We start from the raw sequence: 18,670 nt of genomic DNA, 5'->3' as shown, positions 1-18,670 counted from the left end.
CTGGGTTATGTTTCTAGCATGGAAGATAAAGATCTCAGGCTCTGAAGATAGACCATTGTGTTATAGTTACAGTTATGGCTCTGGCTCTGTGGCAAGCAGTTTAGTTTCTTCAGTGTGTAACATAGGAATAATTACCCTGAACTCCAAGAATTATGATAAAGATTGCGTGAGGTAGAACATGGATTTTGCTTAGAATTGTTGGTACTTAGTGCTGAATAAAAATTTGCTATTATTTTGAAAAAAAAAAAATAGATACATTAAATTAAAGGGTAGTTGTGCTTGTTTTTTTTTTTAAGTTATCTGGAGAACTTAAAGAATAATTAACAATTTGGTTAATTTGTCGATGCTTAAGGTCTAGAAATTCACTTTAGAGTTTTATTTCTAGTCTCTGTCACCTTTATTTTTTCACTATTTCTCATTGGCACATAATTCAGTGGATTATTTCTCAAGCAAATTTAATGTGTTATCTTTTAACATCTTATTGATGCTCTATCTATATAGTGTATGTACATACATTTGTATTGCATTTTGTTTTAGTCAATACATTTGAATTATTTTACTTTCTATTGCGAAAGGAAAAGGAGACATCTATATGGGATTTGTTTCTTCAAGTAATTTGAAAATGTGAATTAGTGGGTACAATCATACCAGACTGATAAAAACATTTATATTGTGAAGTCTGGAATGTATCTCCTGGTCTGTGTGTTCTCCTCCCCTCCACTGAAACACTTGTTAAGCACTTATCATTCATTTGATTTTTGTGGATATGGAATCATAGGACTTATTCTTTTTTTTTTTGTTTGTTTGTTTTTTTTGTTTTTGTTTTTGTTTTTCGAGACAGGGTTTCTCTTGTGTAGCTTTGCGCCTTTCCTGGAACTCACTTGGTAGCCCAGGCTGGCCTCGAACTCACAGAGATCCGCCTGCCTCTGCCTCCCGAGTGCTGGGATTAAAGGCGTGCGCCACCACCGCCCGGCCATAGGACTTATTCTTAAGTAATTCTTAATCCATGAGGAAGGAAGAGAAGTGCCGACTGGGTATTTACTATGGAAGTATTACAAGCATTGTTTGAAACTAATTGGGTGAAACACCAATGCTTTCATTTTTTTCCCTGTTAATATGTTGATGTAAGTATCCTTTTCCCCTTCTGCATTAGAAGAACTTCAAATTGCAGAAGAAGATGAGAAAGTTTGAGAAACTCACTGGTTATGTTATCTATTTGCTTGGTTTTAGGTTGCAGGGCTAAATGGGGATCTGGGATGTAGTCTAGAAGTAGAGAGTGAGCTTAATGTACACGGGCACTGGGTTTAGTATCTAACACCAGCCAGGAAGCAACACACACACACACACACACACACACACACACACACACACACACACACACACCACACTCACTCACCCCAGACAAACCAACCCAAAATGGTAGCTATGAAATTCCCAAGTCTACTAAGGTGTCATGGCATGTAGCTTTAATTGCAGTATTTGGGAGGCCAAAGCAGATAGGAAGTTTGAGATTATCCTGGGTTCCATATCAAGACCTATCTCAGAAAAAAGGAATGAAAATGTATCTCAGGGTTTGGTTGTTTGTGTGGTCTGAGTAAGCTGGGTTTGATCTTCAGGACAGTAGGGGGAAAAAGAAATGGCTGCTCAAATGTGCCCAGCTGAGTGTGAACTTGTAGCTTAATTCAGCGTGTGCTGCAGAGGTGCAGGCTGTGCTGCACATCTAGTCTGCAACTCTTGGCAGTCTGCAAGGTTTTCACAAAGTGACCACGTTTTCTTGTCTGGTGTCCGTGTTTACTCTTTTACACTCCCAGTCTTCTCAAAGCTCAGTTGAATATGTTAATTTAGCACCATGAGAACAATAAATAGAGCATGAAATAAAGGATCAACCAAACCTAAAATAAAATATTTATATTCTCTTTCGTGCTCTAGCTTACTTTTTAGACAAGATTGAGTGAGCCCTGGGTGCTCTGGCCATAGACCAAGTTTAATTTTTTTTCTTTTAGATTTATTTATTTATTATGTATACAGTGTTGTTTGTGTGTATCCCTGCAGGCCAGAAGAGGGAGCCAGATCTCATTACAGATGGTTGTGAGCCACCATGTGGGTGCTGGGAATTGAACTCAGGACCTCTGGAAGAACAGCCAGTGCTCATAACCTCTGAGCCATCTCTCCAGCCCTCCCCCCAGTTTAATTTTTAAATAAATATTTTAAAGTTTTTGATTCTACTCTTTAGAGCTAATTAGATTAATAAATATATTACAGAAAATGAGTTACTAATTTTCGTATTGATGAGGGTTAAAAATGGATGATTTTAGAGTTCATAAAGCCACCACAAAAATTGTATTTAATTAATCAATTAGTTAATTAAGTTGTTTTGCAGTTCCAGTTGTCCTCCTCAGACATTCCTTTTGCTTGAGTTCTGGAATTGTAGATGTAGTCATCAGGCCCAGTGAGAAATTATATTTAAATTATGTTTGTGCGTTCACTTAGGTTTCTTGTTTCATGTAAGGAAGTGAGCCACCTTTACTTGTTTAGATGATGAGGTTTAAATTTTTTTATTTTTGTATGAAACATTTCATGTTAATGAGCTTTCTCCTAAGTATTGTATCTTAAAAAAAAATTAGAAACTGGGCTAGAGAGATAGCTCAGCAGTTAAGAGCACTGTCTGCTCTTCCAGAGGACCAGGGTTCAATTTCCAGCACCCACATGGCAGCTCAAAACTGTCTATAACTCCTGATCCAGGCAATCTGACATCATCACACAAACATACAAGCATAGAAAACATCAATACACATAAAAAAGATTAGAAGCCCCAAATCATCATATTTTTAACTTTCTCTTCTAGATTTGTTGATCTACACAGAATGCTTCGATATTCGTATTTTTGTAGAACTCACAAAGGACTGTTTTACTGCTGGGTGGAGTCTGGTGCGTTTAATTTGGGTGTCTGTCCCCAAGCAATGCACACTACGGCAGCAATGCATACTGAATGTGAATCCCTGGGAGAGACAGCTCTGTGTGGCACTAGGGAGGTACACAGATCTGCAGAGAAAGATTCGGAAGCCATGGCTAAATTACATATTCCAGTAATGGTGGATGAAGTTGTTCACTGCTTGACACCACAAAAAGGGCAGGTGAGTTGACTTTTTAAAATCATTTTAACTTTTTATTGAGTTGCAATTCACTGTTTAAAAATATATAACTGGGTGTTCTTTAGTGTATTGATATGCTTGTGAAGTTACGACTATCATTTAGGTTGGGAGCTTTTTAGGACATGGATAAGCTTCATATATCCATTGGCGGTTGTTCTCTTACTTGCTTTTGTCTGGACCTTGAAAACCACTAAGCTATTTTATGTCATTTTGGATTTGCTTAAAGTGTGATTTATGTTTACATTCTTTTACTTAGTATGTTTTAAAGATTAACCCACGTTGTAGCATGTGCTTTTTTATTTTTATCCATATGTATGTGTGCATGTATGTGATTTTAGGCATCAAATCCAGAGTGTCGCACACATTAGTCAGTGCTTTCTCACTGAGCTACAACCACAACCGTACTTTATTCCTTTTTACTGAAGGTTTCTCCATGGTATGGGAGAAATAATATGTTTTGTTTAGCCATTTGTCTTTGGATCTGTTTATGTTATTTACTATTTTGTGGTTATCATGGATGCAAGTTTTATGAATATTTGTGCACAAGATTTTGTATGGCTGTATGATTTCAGTTCTCTTATGTATATACCAATAGACAGAATGCTTTAGTGATTGGCAGTTTAGAATGTGAGAAATTATTTACCTGAGTTGATTAGTGTTACCAAATCACAGCTGTCAGAATGATACACTTGATGAGAGGTCGAGTATGAAAACTCAATTCCAGAACAGTTTCTTGAGAATTTTATAATCTTTTTAGGAGTAATTAGAGACAAAAATCAGTATCTGAATCCCTGTTCCTAGTTTCTTCACTCTGTATTTCCAGTATACATCTGTGTTATTCAGAAATCTCCAGAGATTCCAAACCAATTTTGTGTGTGTGTGTGTATGTGTATGTGTGTGTGTGTGTGTGTGTGTGTGTGTGTGTGTGTATGTGTATGTGCAATAATGCCATCATTTTACAGAGGATGTGTTCGAGACTCTTTGTATAAGACATATATATATATATATATATATATATATTTCTATATATAATTTCTGTCTATATATGTATATATAGTATGTGTGTATATCTGTATCTAATAATTCTTACTATAGATTTTAGCAACTTCAGCAGTCATGTTTTGTCTTTCCTTATTAAGTCATGATTTTTTATCCCTTCACTTAACTTTTTTTTTTGAGCTGATGATCGAACCCAGGGCCTACCACTGAGCTAAATCCCCAGCCTTCACTTAAGTTTTGACTTTCCTTTGGCATGTCTGAATTGCCAGTATCACAATACTTAAATTTAGAAGCCATTATTTAGTACATCAATGTTTTCTTAATTATAAGCAGCATAGATAATGAAAGTAGATGATAAAAAATCAACAGGTAGCATATATAATATGGATACACTGGACAGAAAGATAAATTGTGTCTTAGATGGGATGAGAAGAGTAGGCTGCCATGAGATTTTCATCATTCTAATTAATGGTTGGTGAGTTTAAAACTTAATAATCCTGACATCTGGAAAAAGTTTTCTGTGTAACTGAAATTATAGAAAGTGAAATGGCAGATCAGTGAAGACTGATGTATGTATGTCTTTGTGGATGCATGTGCTTGTGGAGTAGGGGAGGGGAGGGGGTAGGAGGGAGAGTGCTAAGGGGAGAGGGACAGAGACAAGGAGGAAGGGTGGAAGAGAGACAGAGATATTCAAGAATTGACATGTACAAATTATAGAGTACTTTATCTACAGGCATGGTTGACAGGCTGGAGACCTAGGGAAGAAACTGCTTGAGTACAATAGAACTGCAGTATTTCATATTTAGTAGAATCACTGTTCTATTAAGGGTTTTTTTCTGTCCATATTATGGAAGGTAATTTGCTTTGCTTAGAGCCTGTCAATTCAAATATTACTATTTTTCTAAAACCACCTTCATAGGAATTTCTAGACTAATGTTTAATGACATTTTGCACACTTTGACCTGATTATATTCATGAAATTAACTGTCATCCCTATCTTACTAACAGTTTTGTAGGCAGGATTAACTGAAATTTTGTATGAAATATATTAAAAATATATAGGGAGATTACATAAATCTTACACATATAATATTCAAAGAGAAAAAGGTATAACCTGATAATTTTGTAAATTGATTAAAGATAAAAATTCCTGTCATAGTAAAATCATTTCAATTGTCAGTTTATAATATTGATAATGTCTTTTATGTATTGACTTCAGAAATATTATCTCTTATCTTCATTACTGAATCTATCAATCTATCTATCTATCTATCTATCTATATCTATCAAATTAGTCCTTTTATTTTAAAAGCACTCGTAAGGCTGGGCCTACTGGCTTATTCCTTTAATTCCAGCATTTGGGAGGTAGAATCAGGTAGATCTCTGTGAGTTTGTGGCTAGCCAGGTCTACATAGTGAGACCCTGTTTCAGTAATAACGGTAATCAAATGGGAAGAAAATCACACATTGCCTCTTCCAGTATATGGGGACATGTTGATTTGTGGTTAAGAGCAAAGATCCTAGAATTATGTCTCGCTTGGACAAAACATGCGCAAACAGAATCCTTGCATTATTTACTTTATTTTTCTAGAGATTTCTTTAAGTGGGATCAAGTAAACTAGACAAATTGGATGTTGCTCACCTACCAGTGACAGGGGTTATATTTGTTTTATCATGAAAGTATTTTTTTACCTCACTCCAGGCAATATATAACAATTAACAAAATTTATCTGGCCTTTTTAAAAGAGTTCATGTGTGTAAGGCCTTTGATGAATGCTGTTAGGTAGTAGGAACTCTAAATAGATGTAAATGTAGATTTAAATACATTCACAAAGGGTGAAATTTAGTGTTGCAGAAAACTTCATCAGCCCATACAGACTGATAATGGAAAAATAACAAAACCCATGCTAAAGTGCAACTTATCATCTTACCTAAAGGGCTGGGAAGTAATTCTAAAAATACATAAAATATTAAAATATGTATGTTGTGTTTTATGCACACATACACACAAGCAAAAGTATAAGGTGTAAGATGAATCTTAAAAGGTCTTATTAATAAAAAACCCAGCCGGGCGGTGGTGGCACACGCCTTTAATCCCAGCACTCAGGAGGCAGAGCCAGGCGGATCTCTGTGAGTTCAAGGCCAGCCTGGGCTACCAAGTGAGTTCCAGGAAAAGGCACAAAGCTACACAGAGAAACCCTGTCTCGAAAAACCAAAAAAAAAAAAAAAAAAAAAAAAAAAACCCAGAGCCAGGTATTGGGGTGAATGCTGAAAGACCAGAGAAGCAGAACAAGCCACAGCTAACCTCACCTCACCAACTTCTCAGCCAATCCTGTTTCCTTAAACTGGAAGCCTCTGAATCCTCACCTGAATGAAATCTCAGCTGAACTGCTGCTAAAAGCCTAAAAGCTTAAAGACCTCTAGTTCCTGTTCCTCACGCCTTACATACCTTTCTGCTTCCTGCCTTTACTTCTTGGGATTAAAGGTGTGTGTCACTATGCCTGGCTGTTTTCAGTGTGGCCTTGAACTCACAGAGATCCAGATGGATCTCAGCCTCCCAAGTGATAGGATTAAAGGCGTGTGTGCCACCATTTTCTGGCCTCTATGTCTATCTAGTGGCTGTTCTGTTCTCTAATCCCAGATAAGTTTATTAGGGTGCACAATATATTGGGGACACAATATCACCACAATAACGTGGGGACTGTGTGTGAGTGGCTTCGAATTGATTTCTGCACCTCAACAATGAAAGCACATTTTGTCAATTTGCTTATCTCTCCTGTGAGTAATAACATTTTTTTTTGTACTTACCCATATAGTAGAAAAAGAAACAAAAAGAAACCCTATTGCCTCCCCTAGTAAATCTTTACCATATGTGCTTTTTTCTGAAACCAAGTGGAACAAACGTAGGTGATTTACAACTTGACCCACACTGTTGTTTCATTCTGTTCAGGTTCTTGGGAAAAATCTAATCCTAGTTTATTTTGACATTTTCGTTGTTCTGATTTCAGTTTGATACTCCAGGAACCTTTAATGGAAAGCTTAATTTTACGAATGTTATTTCTGAATATTTTCAAGTGAGGCATACATAGAGATAATGTTATTTTTACCTTTTCAGCTGTCTGGCAGGCAGCTTTATTCACTGTTCCCTTAATCCTCAAGTAATAAAGAACTGGTGACAGTCCTTGGACACGAAAGGTCTTCATTTCATCCAGAATCCATTATTTGCTCCTCTCCTTCCGGTGCCTTTCCCCAAATCATTTTACTTTGTGAACTATGAGTCATACATTCACTTGTACCTTGCACCCACTTAATTATTTTTTCCACATCTCCTTCAATAGTGAATTTAGAGATGAAACTTTTGATCATAACAGGAACTTACAAAAACACCTTGTTTTAAAGTCTAATGTAACAAGTCTTTCTCTGTCCCTCCAATCAGTTCCCAAATGGAGACTTATTAATTATGAAAGCTTGGCCTATAACTTAGACTTGTTTCTATCTAGCTGTTATAACTTAAATTAACCCATTTATATTAATCTACGTTCTATCACTTGGCGTTACCCCTCTTCCATCTTGCACCTCCTGTTTGCTTTCCATGTCTCCTGGTGTCTCCTTTGCACCTAGATTCCTCCTCCTCTTCTTTTCTCTTTCTGGAAATCTTGCTTGCCTATACCTCCTGCCTAGCTACTGGCTGTTCAGCTTTTTATTACACCAATCACAGCAAATACATCTTCACATGTTGTACAAATATCCCACAACAGTCTAGGGAATGTTACAGTTACTTCTTTTTATTTAATGTTTAAAAGGTTATAACCTAAAGAAGCTATTGAGTTTAGAAATTTGTTCAGAATTGTGACTATTTTTGCAAAATATAATGAATATATTTAATAGTGTGAATTTTAAGAAAAAGAACTGCTTGTCTTCTACTGCTTAAGTGGTATCTACTGCTTAAGTTTTGTCTATTCATTTATTTGATTCTGGAAATTAATCCCAGTGCCTGATACTTTCTAGGTGAACACCACTACTTTTTATAAGGATATACTAGTTACCTAAAAATATTTTTCCTGTTTCAGAAATGTATTATTCTAGGCTACATCGATCAATTTTTTATTATCTGAAATCTGTAAATAGTATTATCTTACCTGCTTGATGATAGGATAGCAAATTAGAGGTTATTAGGAACTTAGAAGTCCTTGCTTACTCTAGTAGTCTTAATTTGGTTTGGCATCTTATGGCTTCTCTCAGAGCTTTTATTTAATTTTTAGAATATTGAATTAACAATGATACTTAGAAATATTGTGCAACTGCTTACTACAATGTCATTTTTAAAGTCTGTATATGTTGATCTTAAGATAATTTATGATGGTTTTCCATTTCATAAACAATGAAGAATTGGTTTTATATGATAATTGGAGACAAATTGGTTTTTCTTTAAAATTTCTACATTTTTCTAATGCGTAAAATTATATTTATTTATTTAATGTATCTACTAATAGTAATTTATTATAATATTTATAATGTTTATTAGAAGTTTATTTTGATTATCAGAATTGAAAATCTGATGCAGAATAATTTTTGGTAATCTTCAGATTTTATTTATTTATATCTATTATGTAACTATCGACCTACCTATATATAAATGTATATATATGTTTATAGTTAAGTGAGTTGCTGGGCTATGGCCATGGTGTTAGTATTTTTTTTTTATAATTTAATTTATTTTTTGAAAATTTCATATGTGTATACAATGAATCTTGATCATACCTAGCATTTACTTCCCCACTTCAATTCTCTCCAGGACCTTGCTCTCATCTTTGTCCACCTTTTTGACCTCCTTTTTTTTTTTTTTTTTTTTTTTTTGGTTTTTCGAGACAGGGTTTCTCTGTGTAGCTTTGTGCCTTTCCTGGGACTCACTTGGTAGTCCAGGCTGGCCTCGAACTCACAGAGATCCGCCTGGCTCTGCCTCCTGAGTGCTGGGATTAAAGGCGTGCGCCACCACCGCCCGGCTTTTGACCTCCTTTTATAAATGTTTATTTATTTGTTCACTAAGTCCATTTAGTGCTGCTATGTATGTATATGAGCATGGGGCCATTCAGTGGGATATGTGACTCTCCCTTTCTCAACAGCTTTCTACTGTCAACAGCTCCTCAGCTAGGATTGGGGCCTGGGAGCCTCTCTGCATTCCATGTTAGAATTTTGAACTGGCTTGATGTTTAGTAGATAACCTTTGCTGCTGGGAGTTCATGTATACAGTAGCCATGTACTTTTCCAGGATAGCATTTCACATCATTCCTCTCATCCACCAGCTTTTATGGTCTTCCAGCTCATTCTTCTTTAAAGTACCTGAGTCTTGAGTAGGGGATGTTGCTGCAGATGTTCCATATAGGTGGAACACACTGCATAGTAATGCATCTTTGAATTAACCAATACTCACTGCAATAAGAAGCTTCTTTAACAATGCTGGAACAGCACAGATCTTTGGATATAAACACAGTGTATTTAGGAGGCAATTAAATGACATGACACATTACAAAAACAGGGTCCATAGGTTTTCCTCTTTGAGTATGACTTTCCTAGCCCTGGATTTTGAACATTTCTATAGTACCAGACATGACTAATCCTCTCTAGAACAGGTTTCAAGACCAATTTATAGAGTGTTTGATTAACCCCACCAACTGTGTTACTACTGTTTTATCAGTGGGCACATCTGTAAACATCATTGGTCTATGTATGAAAAGTTGGTGTTGATCATATATCCCCAGGATAAAGAATTTTAATATAAGGGAAAATACATTAGTCAGGGTCCTCTGAGTAACAGAATTTACAGAAGGAATCTCTATATTTAGAAAGGGGGGTTATCAGAATGACTTACAGGCTGTAAACCAGCTAATCCAACAACAGCTAGCTATGAACAGGAAGTCCAAGAATCTAGTAGTTGCTCAGTCCACTAGACTGGATGTCTCAGCTGGTCTTCATATATGCTGTAATCCTGAAGAAGTAGGCTCTAATGCCAGTGAAGGAATGGACTTGCTAGCAAGGCAAGGACAAGCAGGCTAAGAACAAAACCCTTCTTCTTTCATGTCCTTAGATAGGCTTCCAGAAAGGAGGTGTGGTCCAGATTAAAGATCTGTCTTCTTGCCTCAAGATCCAGATTAGAAGTGGATCTTCCTACTTCAAATTAAGAAGAAAAAAAAATTCCTTGCTGTGGAATGTCATTCTGTATGCTGTGAATGTGTGTTGCTCTGATTGGTTGATAAATAAAATACTCTTTGGTCAGTAGCCAGGCAGGAAGTATAGGCGGGATAAGCAGAGAGGGAGAATTCTGGAAAGAGGAAGGACTGAGTGAGGAGTTGCCAGACAGACACAGAGGAAGCAAGATAACAAGGCAGAACTGAGGAAAGGTGCCAAGCCATGTGGCTAAACATAGATAAGAATTATGGTTTAATTTAAGTATAAGAGCTAGTCAGTAATAAGCCTGAGCTAGTGGCCAAACATTTATAATAAATATAAGCTTTTGAGTGATTATTTTATAAGTGGGCCATGAGACTGTGGGGGCTTGGCAGGACCCAAGAAACATCCAACTACAATCCCTCATTGGAGTGCCCTTTATATTTGGATTTTAGTTAATCCAGATGTAGTCAGGTTGACAACTATGAATATCTGTCACAGAAAAGGAATAATTAAAAAAACATTAAAATTATAGCTTATTTAGAGTTTATATAATCAGTTATGTGGTTTTACAATATTTTTTCTTTACCAGTTAATGTAAACAAAAGTATTTGATATCCTTAAATATCAATGAGTGATGAAACTGTTTACATTGGATTTAACAGTTATTTTAGATACAACACCAAAGGCATGGGCAATGACAAAAAGAATTGGTCATTTGGACTTAATTAAAATTATAATCTCTCCTCCATGAAATACACTGCCAGGAAATGTAATAACATGTGACATACTGGGAGAAAGTATTTGCAGAAGATACCTATGCTAAAAGTCTGCTCTCCAAAACATACAACACATCCTCAAAACTCAGTAAGAGAACAGCCTAAGACCTCAATGTACATCTCATCAGAGAAAACAGATGATAAATAAGCCTGTGAACAGGTAGTCCCACACCATATGTCATCGAAGAAAAGCTGAATAAAACAGTAGTGAAATACCACTGCATCCCTGCATTTGAAGTAGTAACTGCTGACAGGATGTAGAGTATCAGGGACTCCAGTGCTTTGGAAATTTACAAAGATAATTGTACTCTTGATATACAATTTAGTGGTCACTCTTATTGGTATTTTCCCCAAAGAATAAGAACAAGGTCACATAGAAATCGGCACAACGGTATTTATATCTGCTTTATCCATAACTACCCAAAATTATAAGGAACAGAATATCCATTAATAAGATATTCAGTATACTGTGCTACATCTAGATAATGTAATATTTTTCAGTGCTAAAAGTAATTATGAGGTAATGAAGAGAAGAAACTCAAGTTCATGTTATTCCATATAGGAACCAATCAGATAACATTAGGTAATCCTAATGTAACCTGTGTTTGTTGTGTGATAAATATATAACAATGTAAATTCATCAGTTGTAATGAATGTACCATTCTGTGCAGCTACTATTGGGGGTAGCTATACATTATGAAGATAGAGAATCTGTCCTTTCCTCTTAATTTTGCTATGAATACAAAATGGCTTGAAAAATGTGTTTAAAAATCAGTGGTCCAAACAGAACAAACGGTAATAGTTATAAAACTGATATCCTTCTATTCTAAAAGTCATATATATGTACATAAGTCGATTATTTAAGGACCATTCTGTTTCAGTAGAGATTTCCCAAGAAAATAGAAGTCTGTTTTCTATGGGAAGCCCATAGGAAAGAAGAAAGAAACAAGTGAGGTTGTTCTGTCCTCAGACATTCATGAGTCATCCTGGAGACTGGTTACTGTCTATTTAGGTCAGCACTAGACCCTGATCAATAGTCTAATCATAGCTCATGCGTGAGGCGAGCTGCAGTGGTCCTCTCCTCCCGTTCTTGTGATTTCCATATTGTGTTTGTGAAGAGTGGTAGGAAGTGGACCTTGACCTTTTGAGTTTTCATAACATTTTACTTTACTTTCTTCTACTGCCTTCTCATAACAAAACTACCAGGCTTTGAGTAGCATACTTAAAATGGTTTTTTATAATGAACAAAGTTGCAGAGCCTACGGTGACTCATCATGTAATGTTCTCTGGACCCTCTTTGTCTTTTTTCTTTTGTGATTGAGTGTTAGTGCCTTTCTCCTTTAGGTAAAACAAATGCCATGCATTTAAAGATTTTTGTTTTGCTTGCCGAATGCTGTTTCAGAAAGTATTTACATGCAGTTTTCTAGCTACTTATTTTGTCTTTCATTCATAAAACTGTTTGTTTGTCTTAGTTAGTCTTCAATGTTTGGAAAGTCATTGTAGTACATTATACTAATTTAAGCATTTATTTTTCTTTGTTTTTTATATTGTATATATCTATTAAATTTCCAGGCAAAGTAATTCTTATACATTTTTTAAATTCACAGTATAAACTGTAGTTACTGAATATATTCATAAAGATGAAGTATTATTCACTTGAGGCCAAAATATGCTGTTAAGACTATTATTAATAATAGTATAGTATCATATAAGTTGTTACTATTACAAAGCACATTCACATATTATTGTCTGTGCTTTTTTGTTTGTTTGGTTTTTCAAAACAGGGTTTCTCTGTGTAGCTTTGTGCCTTTCCTGGAACTCACTCTGTAGACCAGGGTGGCCTCGAACTCACAGAGATCCGCCTGGCTCTGCCTCCCGAGTGCTGGGATTAAAGGTGTGCGCCACCACTGCCCAGCTGTCTGTGCTTTTCATTAGCACTGATTGCAGAAGCATTTTGTAAAAATTATTATATGAATTGTAGAAAGGGGAGCTACGTTTCCTGTGCTTCTGTTGGTTTAGAACTGTATAGTAGTAAATGATAGCAGTTGGATGTCAGTACTTCTGTTTGACTACACGCTGTGCTTTTTCCCCCGACTATGAGTATTAGTCCTTAAATTCTAATGGTCAGCTCATAATATTTTCAGGGCCTGTGTCATGTTCCTTAATCACTTAAGACAGCCAATTTGACCCAATGTCTCTTGAGAAGAGCTTACCAACCTACCGAGCATGTGAGAAAATGGCTGAACAGTTGTTTGAAGCATGGTGTGTTCTTGCTTTCAGAGCCCTCACAGAGAATTCTAGTCCTGATTCACTGGTCAACTCCGTGGGTTTTTCAGGTCTAAACTCTAGACTGATCTCTCGTAAGGAGACCTTTTATTTGTAATGACAAATTAGGAAGAGAAATTGTTTAAGCAAAGTTATATAAAAATTAATGCAGTACTGTAACAGGTTTAGAAATGAAGATAAGGTTTAGAAATGAAGATAAAAAGTGTGATGGGGCAGGGCATTTTAAAGGGATGATTCGAAGGAACGACATTAATAGTTTGAGGGGGAAAGCTACTTTATGAATTTCTGTTACCTTCTTTTCTTTGATTTTATTTTATTTTTTTTGTGTGTGCCAATCTATCATAGTTCTGTGGTCAATTTTACTGTTAGCTTGTTGAAGAAATAATGAAGCAATTAAAACTTGGTCTTCTATCTCACCCACTTTTAAATAAGTAATATGCATATTTTAATATTTTGAATTATTCATATGAAACCAACATTTTATCTTTTAGGAGAAAAGTGTGTTTTTATTTTTTCTCCTAAATTAAAGTGATCAGTAAAAGCTTACTGAACAACTAGTAGAACACATACTTTTACAAAGTCTGAGGCCTATCCAAACACCGAGGTAAATAAATTAAATGAAATACTTGACTACTTTTATGAACTAAAGTGAATCAGCTTCTCCATTGGGCCTTTATTATACTTATTTAGACAGAGTACTGTATAACCCAGGCTGTTCTTGAACTTATTATGTAGCTGAGATAACTTTGAACTTCTGATCTTCCTGCTTCCAACTCTCAAGTGCTGGAACCACAGATGTGTGCTACCATGCCAGGTTTATGTGGTACTGGTGACTCAACTTAGGGTATGGCCTCATGCATGCTACTCAAATACCAATTTATTCTGATCCCTGGCCCACTCCCTAGGGAATTTATAACTTAAATGTAGACTGAGAACTTAATGTAAATAAAAGAAATGTTTTAGGTTTTTATCTTAATAACAACATGTAGTAGTAGCTTTTGCTAAATTTGAAACTTCTCCTGAGGAACTTTCACTTAAAGGCATGGTTTGGAGGCACATGCTATGAATTCAAGGGCAGACAAGTTCCCTATTCAAATGTTAAATAGTGCTTGGAGTTGGTGCTTCTGGAGGTAATTAGAATGAGATGGAATCAGTGATAGCATTAGTGTCTTTATGAGAAAAGAAAGAGACCCAAGCTAGAATGCTTGCTGTGTGTCACTATGGTTTTGTTAATACCTCAGATAAAATAAAATGTATTTATATTGTCCTTACTAATTAGTGTTTCTACAATATTTATGATAAACCTTTTCCTTGCTGTTGTTACCATTTCATCCCAATTTGCTGAATCAACTACTTTCTTGTGTAATGTTTTTTTTTATGTTTTATCTAAAACTGTATCTGTAAGATGACCTTAATTTATTTGAAAGAAGATTTACAGTTATTATTACTAAACCTGGCAGATTTATCTACATAAACACATACTGATGAAATTGTTCAGATAGTTCAGTTTGCCACCTTCTTATATAGAAAGTAGCTCATCTCTGATCTACTATTTGGATTTTGGTGTATTTCGTTTTATGAATTTTCCCTTTATTGCCTTGGGCTAATGTTCATCCTATTAGCTCATCACCTTTCAGAGCCTGTCTTGTATTTTGTCTGATTTAAGTGACTAGGAGGACTCACTGGAGTTTGAATGGGGTTTCTTAATTACATTTTTTCTTACCCACTTGGTGAATTGTATTTCCTACCTAGTAGGGAAGAAGGAAGGACCTCCTTGCATGCAAGCTTCTGGTGAATGCTATGTGGGACCTTACTTATGTTACAGTTTTAATCAAGGAATAAGCCTTGCTTTCATATTTATATATTAATATAATATATAATATATAATGCAGCACTTAGATTAAAAGTAGATTGAGTAGAAATATAATTAACCCATTTTCTCTATTGATGAATATGTGCTACTTTTAGTTACTCCTTTGATACGTTATGATAGTATTCACATGTTGGAAAGTTAGATGCAGATTTGGTGGTGTAAAGGTGATGGAGACTTTAAGATTTGCTAACCTAGTAGAGGTCCTTGAGTTACTGAGGCCCAGCCCCCAAAAGGATTAAGGTAGTTCTTTGTGGGAACTTGAGAGGAAAGTCTGGCTCATCTCTCTATGATTAAATGAATAAGAAGGGAATAATTGTTACCTAAAGATTTTATATTTGAAGTAAAGACTCCTTTTCTTTGTAGAATACTGCTACAAAAAGACTGTGTACACAGTTTAAGTGTCTAAATCTAGAGTTGATGGAGAAGTTGCCAGGGTAGACATCAGCTTGTGAACTCATGTACATTCTCATATATAAATGACATGCTAGTCAGTACTCAGAAGGCTAGGGATGGAATATTGCTTGAGGCCAGGAATTTGACACCAACCTGGGTAGTACAATGAGACCTAGACCTAGTCTTAAAAACTAAATAGATAAATAAGCAGATCGATAGAAAGAATAGGAGGAATACAGACTATGCCACTTTGAAAGCCTTAATTTACATAGTATGTGAGGTGTACTTAAATGTCTACTTATCCTTGAGTTCAGTAGATGAGAATGGTCCCTGTCTTGGTTTCTTTCCCCAGTGCTTTGAAAAGCAACAAGGGGATAAAAGGTCTGTTTGGCTCACAGTTCCAGATTATAGCCCATCATTACAGGGAGTCAAGGTGGTGGGAACTTGAAGGAGCTGTCACCTCATACCCACAGACAAGAGCAGAGAGTTCACCGTTCACAGTTCCCTTCTCACTGAGTCTAGTATCTCCTTCATCTGGAATGATGCTATGTATAGTGGTGGGTCTTCCCGCCTGAATTCACATTGTCAAGATGATCTTGATTCTGGCCAGGGAAGCAGGTAGGCTAACTGTAGATCTTCACCTCTCCTCCAGCTCCTCCAAAACCAGTCCCCCAGTCTTATCCCAGCTCAGTAGCAGACCTATACTTCCTTCCCTGGTGGATCACACAGATCTTTCTCTCTAAACTTCCTTCACCCCATTCATTAATTTATCCCAGCTCCCAACTCCATCAGGAATTAACTGGGAACCAGGAGGATACTCTGGCCGGCATAGCAGGTGGTCTAAATGCAGATCTTGACCTCTCCCTCCATTTCTCCAAGTTCAGTCCCTCAGTCTTATCCCCAGCTCTGTAGCAGACCACCGGCTGTAGCCTTTCCTCACTGTCTGTTCCCATTCCCAGGGGACTGACTAAGCATATCCTGATGGAACACCCAGCTTTCCTCTCTCCTGTAGACCCCCTCAAGCCCTTTCATTACTAGCCTATCCCCATCCCCATCTCTAAGTCTCTGCTTCAATACTTAGAAACATTTTACCTAGATCCCCAGTGCCTAAGCCTATCAGTATCCCAGAAGAATTTCCTACCAAGCAACACGCAGTCACCAAAGTCTCCTAAGAACCAAGGGAACGGAAACCTAGGAAAAAACACCCACCCAACAAAGCCAAGACCAGATATCAACACCTAGAATTACAATCTTCTAAAACCCAGTTGCTTAGATACAAGCATAAAACACAATCAATAACAGCCAGGACAATATGTCTCCACAAGAGCCTAGTAACCCTACCACAACAGGCCCTGAGCAACATAGCTGAAATGCAAGAAAAAGACCTTAAAATAACCTTTGTGGATATGATAGTGGTCCTTAAAGAGGAAATGAACAAATCCCTTGAAGAGATCTATGAAAACACAAACAAACAGTGGAAGGATGAATAAAACAGTTCAAGACCTAAAAGTGGAAATAAAATCAATAAAGAAAACCCAAACTGAAAGAAATGGAAATTTAGGAGCTTGAACAGGAACTTCAGAGGCAAGCTGAGTACAAGTACTCACTAACAGAGTAGAAGATATGGAAGAGACAATCTCAGGCATTGAAGGCAAGATAGAAGAAATGGAAATGAAAGAAAATTCAGTAAAAGAAAATGTTAAATTCCAAAATGTTCTGACATAATACATGCAGAAAATCTGGGATAGTATGAAAAGACCAAAGCTAAGAATAATAGGATTAGAGTAAGGAGAAGAAATCCAGATCAAAGGCACAGAAAATATTTTCAACAAAATCATGGAAGAAAACATCCCTAATGAAGGCGATAGATGTCAAGATACAAAAGCCATACAGAACACGAAATAGACTGGACTAGAAAAGAAAGTCCCCTTGGAACATAAAAACCAGAACACCAAACATACAGAACAGAGAAAGAATATCAAAAACTGCAAGACAAAAAGACCAAATAACATCTAAAGACTGACCTATTAGAATAACATCTGACCTTTCAGTGGAGACTCTAAAATCCAGAAAAGCCTAAACTTATGTTTTGTAGATTCTAAGAGACCATAGATGCTAACCCACATTACTATACCCAACAGAATTTTCAATCACAATAGGTGGAGAAAATAAGACATTTCACCATAAAACCAAATTTAAGCACTATCTATCTACATATCCAGCCCTACAGAAGGCACTAGACAAACAATCCAGATGGTTGCCAAGATTTTTCTCTACAAACTGATGATAAGGGCCCATTGCTGAAGACAGCACCTACACAACTTTTGAACATGGAGAAGTCATTGTTTTGCCTATGCAGAGCCTTTACCTCTATGCTCTAGCGTCTTTGGTGCAGGAAGATACTCTGCACACTAACAAAGGAGAAATGTAAACACCAAGCCAGCCATAAACACTTTAATGTATAATAGTGTTCTGTCTGCAAAATACACTAGTGCAATGGTGGCACAAAGTTGTGGAAGTAACCAACCAACATCTAATTTGTTGGAAGATCCACCTCATGAGATAACATTTTCTTGATTAATGATTGATGTGGGAAGGCCCAGCTCACTGCTCACTGGTCTCAGCCTACAGTTGGTAGTACCTTCCCTGAGCAGGTGGTTCTGGGTTGTATAAGAAAGCTACTGAAGCAGGCCATGGAGACAAGCCAGTCATCAGTGTTCGTCCATGGTCTCTGTATCTGTTCCTGCCTTGGCTTTCCCTTAAGATGTAAGACGAAATAAACTCTTTACCCCTCTCTGCCACCCATGAAGTTGCCTTTGATCATGGTGTTTATTACAGCAACAGAGGAGGAAACTAAGGATATCAGGTGGTTCTGAATTATGTCAGGTTGACTCTTAAAACTCAGCATTATAGTCCCGATACAATTTGACTATACTAATAATATTAATTGAAAAAGTAAGTATTATGAAAGGAATATGATTCATATTAGAGATTACAATTACATCAAGTTAGAAGCATTAGAAA

At 36.4% G+C, this 18,670-nt stretch overlaps 1 protein-coding gene across 5 annotated transcripts in view; it reads left to right on the top strand.

Moving 5' to 3' along the window:
• Mettl15 (methyltransferase 15, mitochondrial 12S rRNA N4-cytidine) overlaps positions 1-18,670 on the top strand; it is a 170,457-nt gene that overhangs the window by 4,223 nt on the left and 147,564 nt on the right. For all 5 annotated transcript variants that reach the window (XR_013050632.1, XM_015999240.3, XM_015999237.3 and 2 more), the window contains one exon: positions 2,846-3,134. Coding sequence is in view for 4 of the 5 variants with exons in the window: in XM_015999240.3 (XP_015854726.1) it covers positions 2,865-3,134 (270 nt within the window). In the remaining variant the exon portion in view is untranslated. The remainder of the gene's footprint in view (positions 1-2,845; positions 3,135-18,670) is intronic.

This window comes from Peromyscus maniculatus, chromosome 4, assembly GCF_049852395.1.
Source record: "Peromyscus maniculatus bairdii isolate BWxNUB_F1_BW_parent chromosome 4, HU_Pman_BW_mat_3.1, whole genome shotgun sequence".
Classification (NCBI taxonomy): domain Eukaryota; kingdom Metazoa; phylum Chordata; class Mammalia; order Rodentia; family Cricetidae; genus Peromyscus; species Peromyscus maniculatus.
The sequence above is the reverse complement of the archived record's forward strand: the minus strand, read 5'-3'. Positions and strand labels throughout refer to the sequence as shown.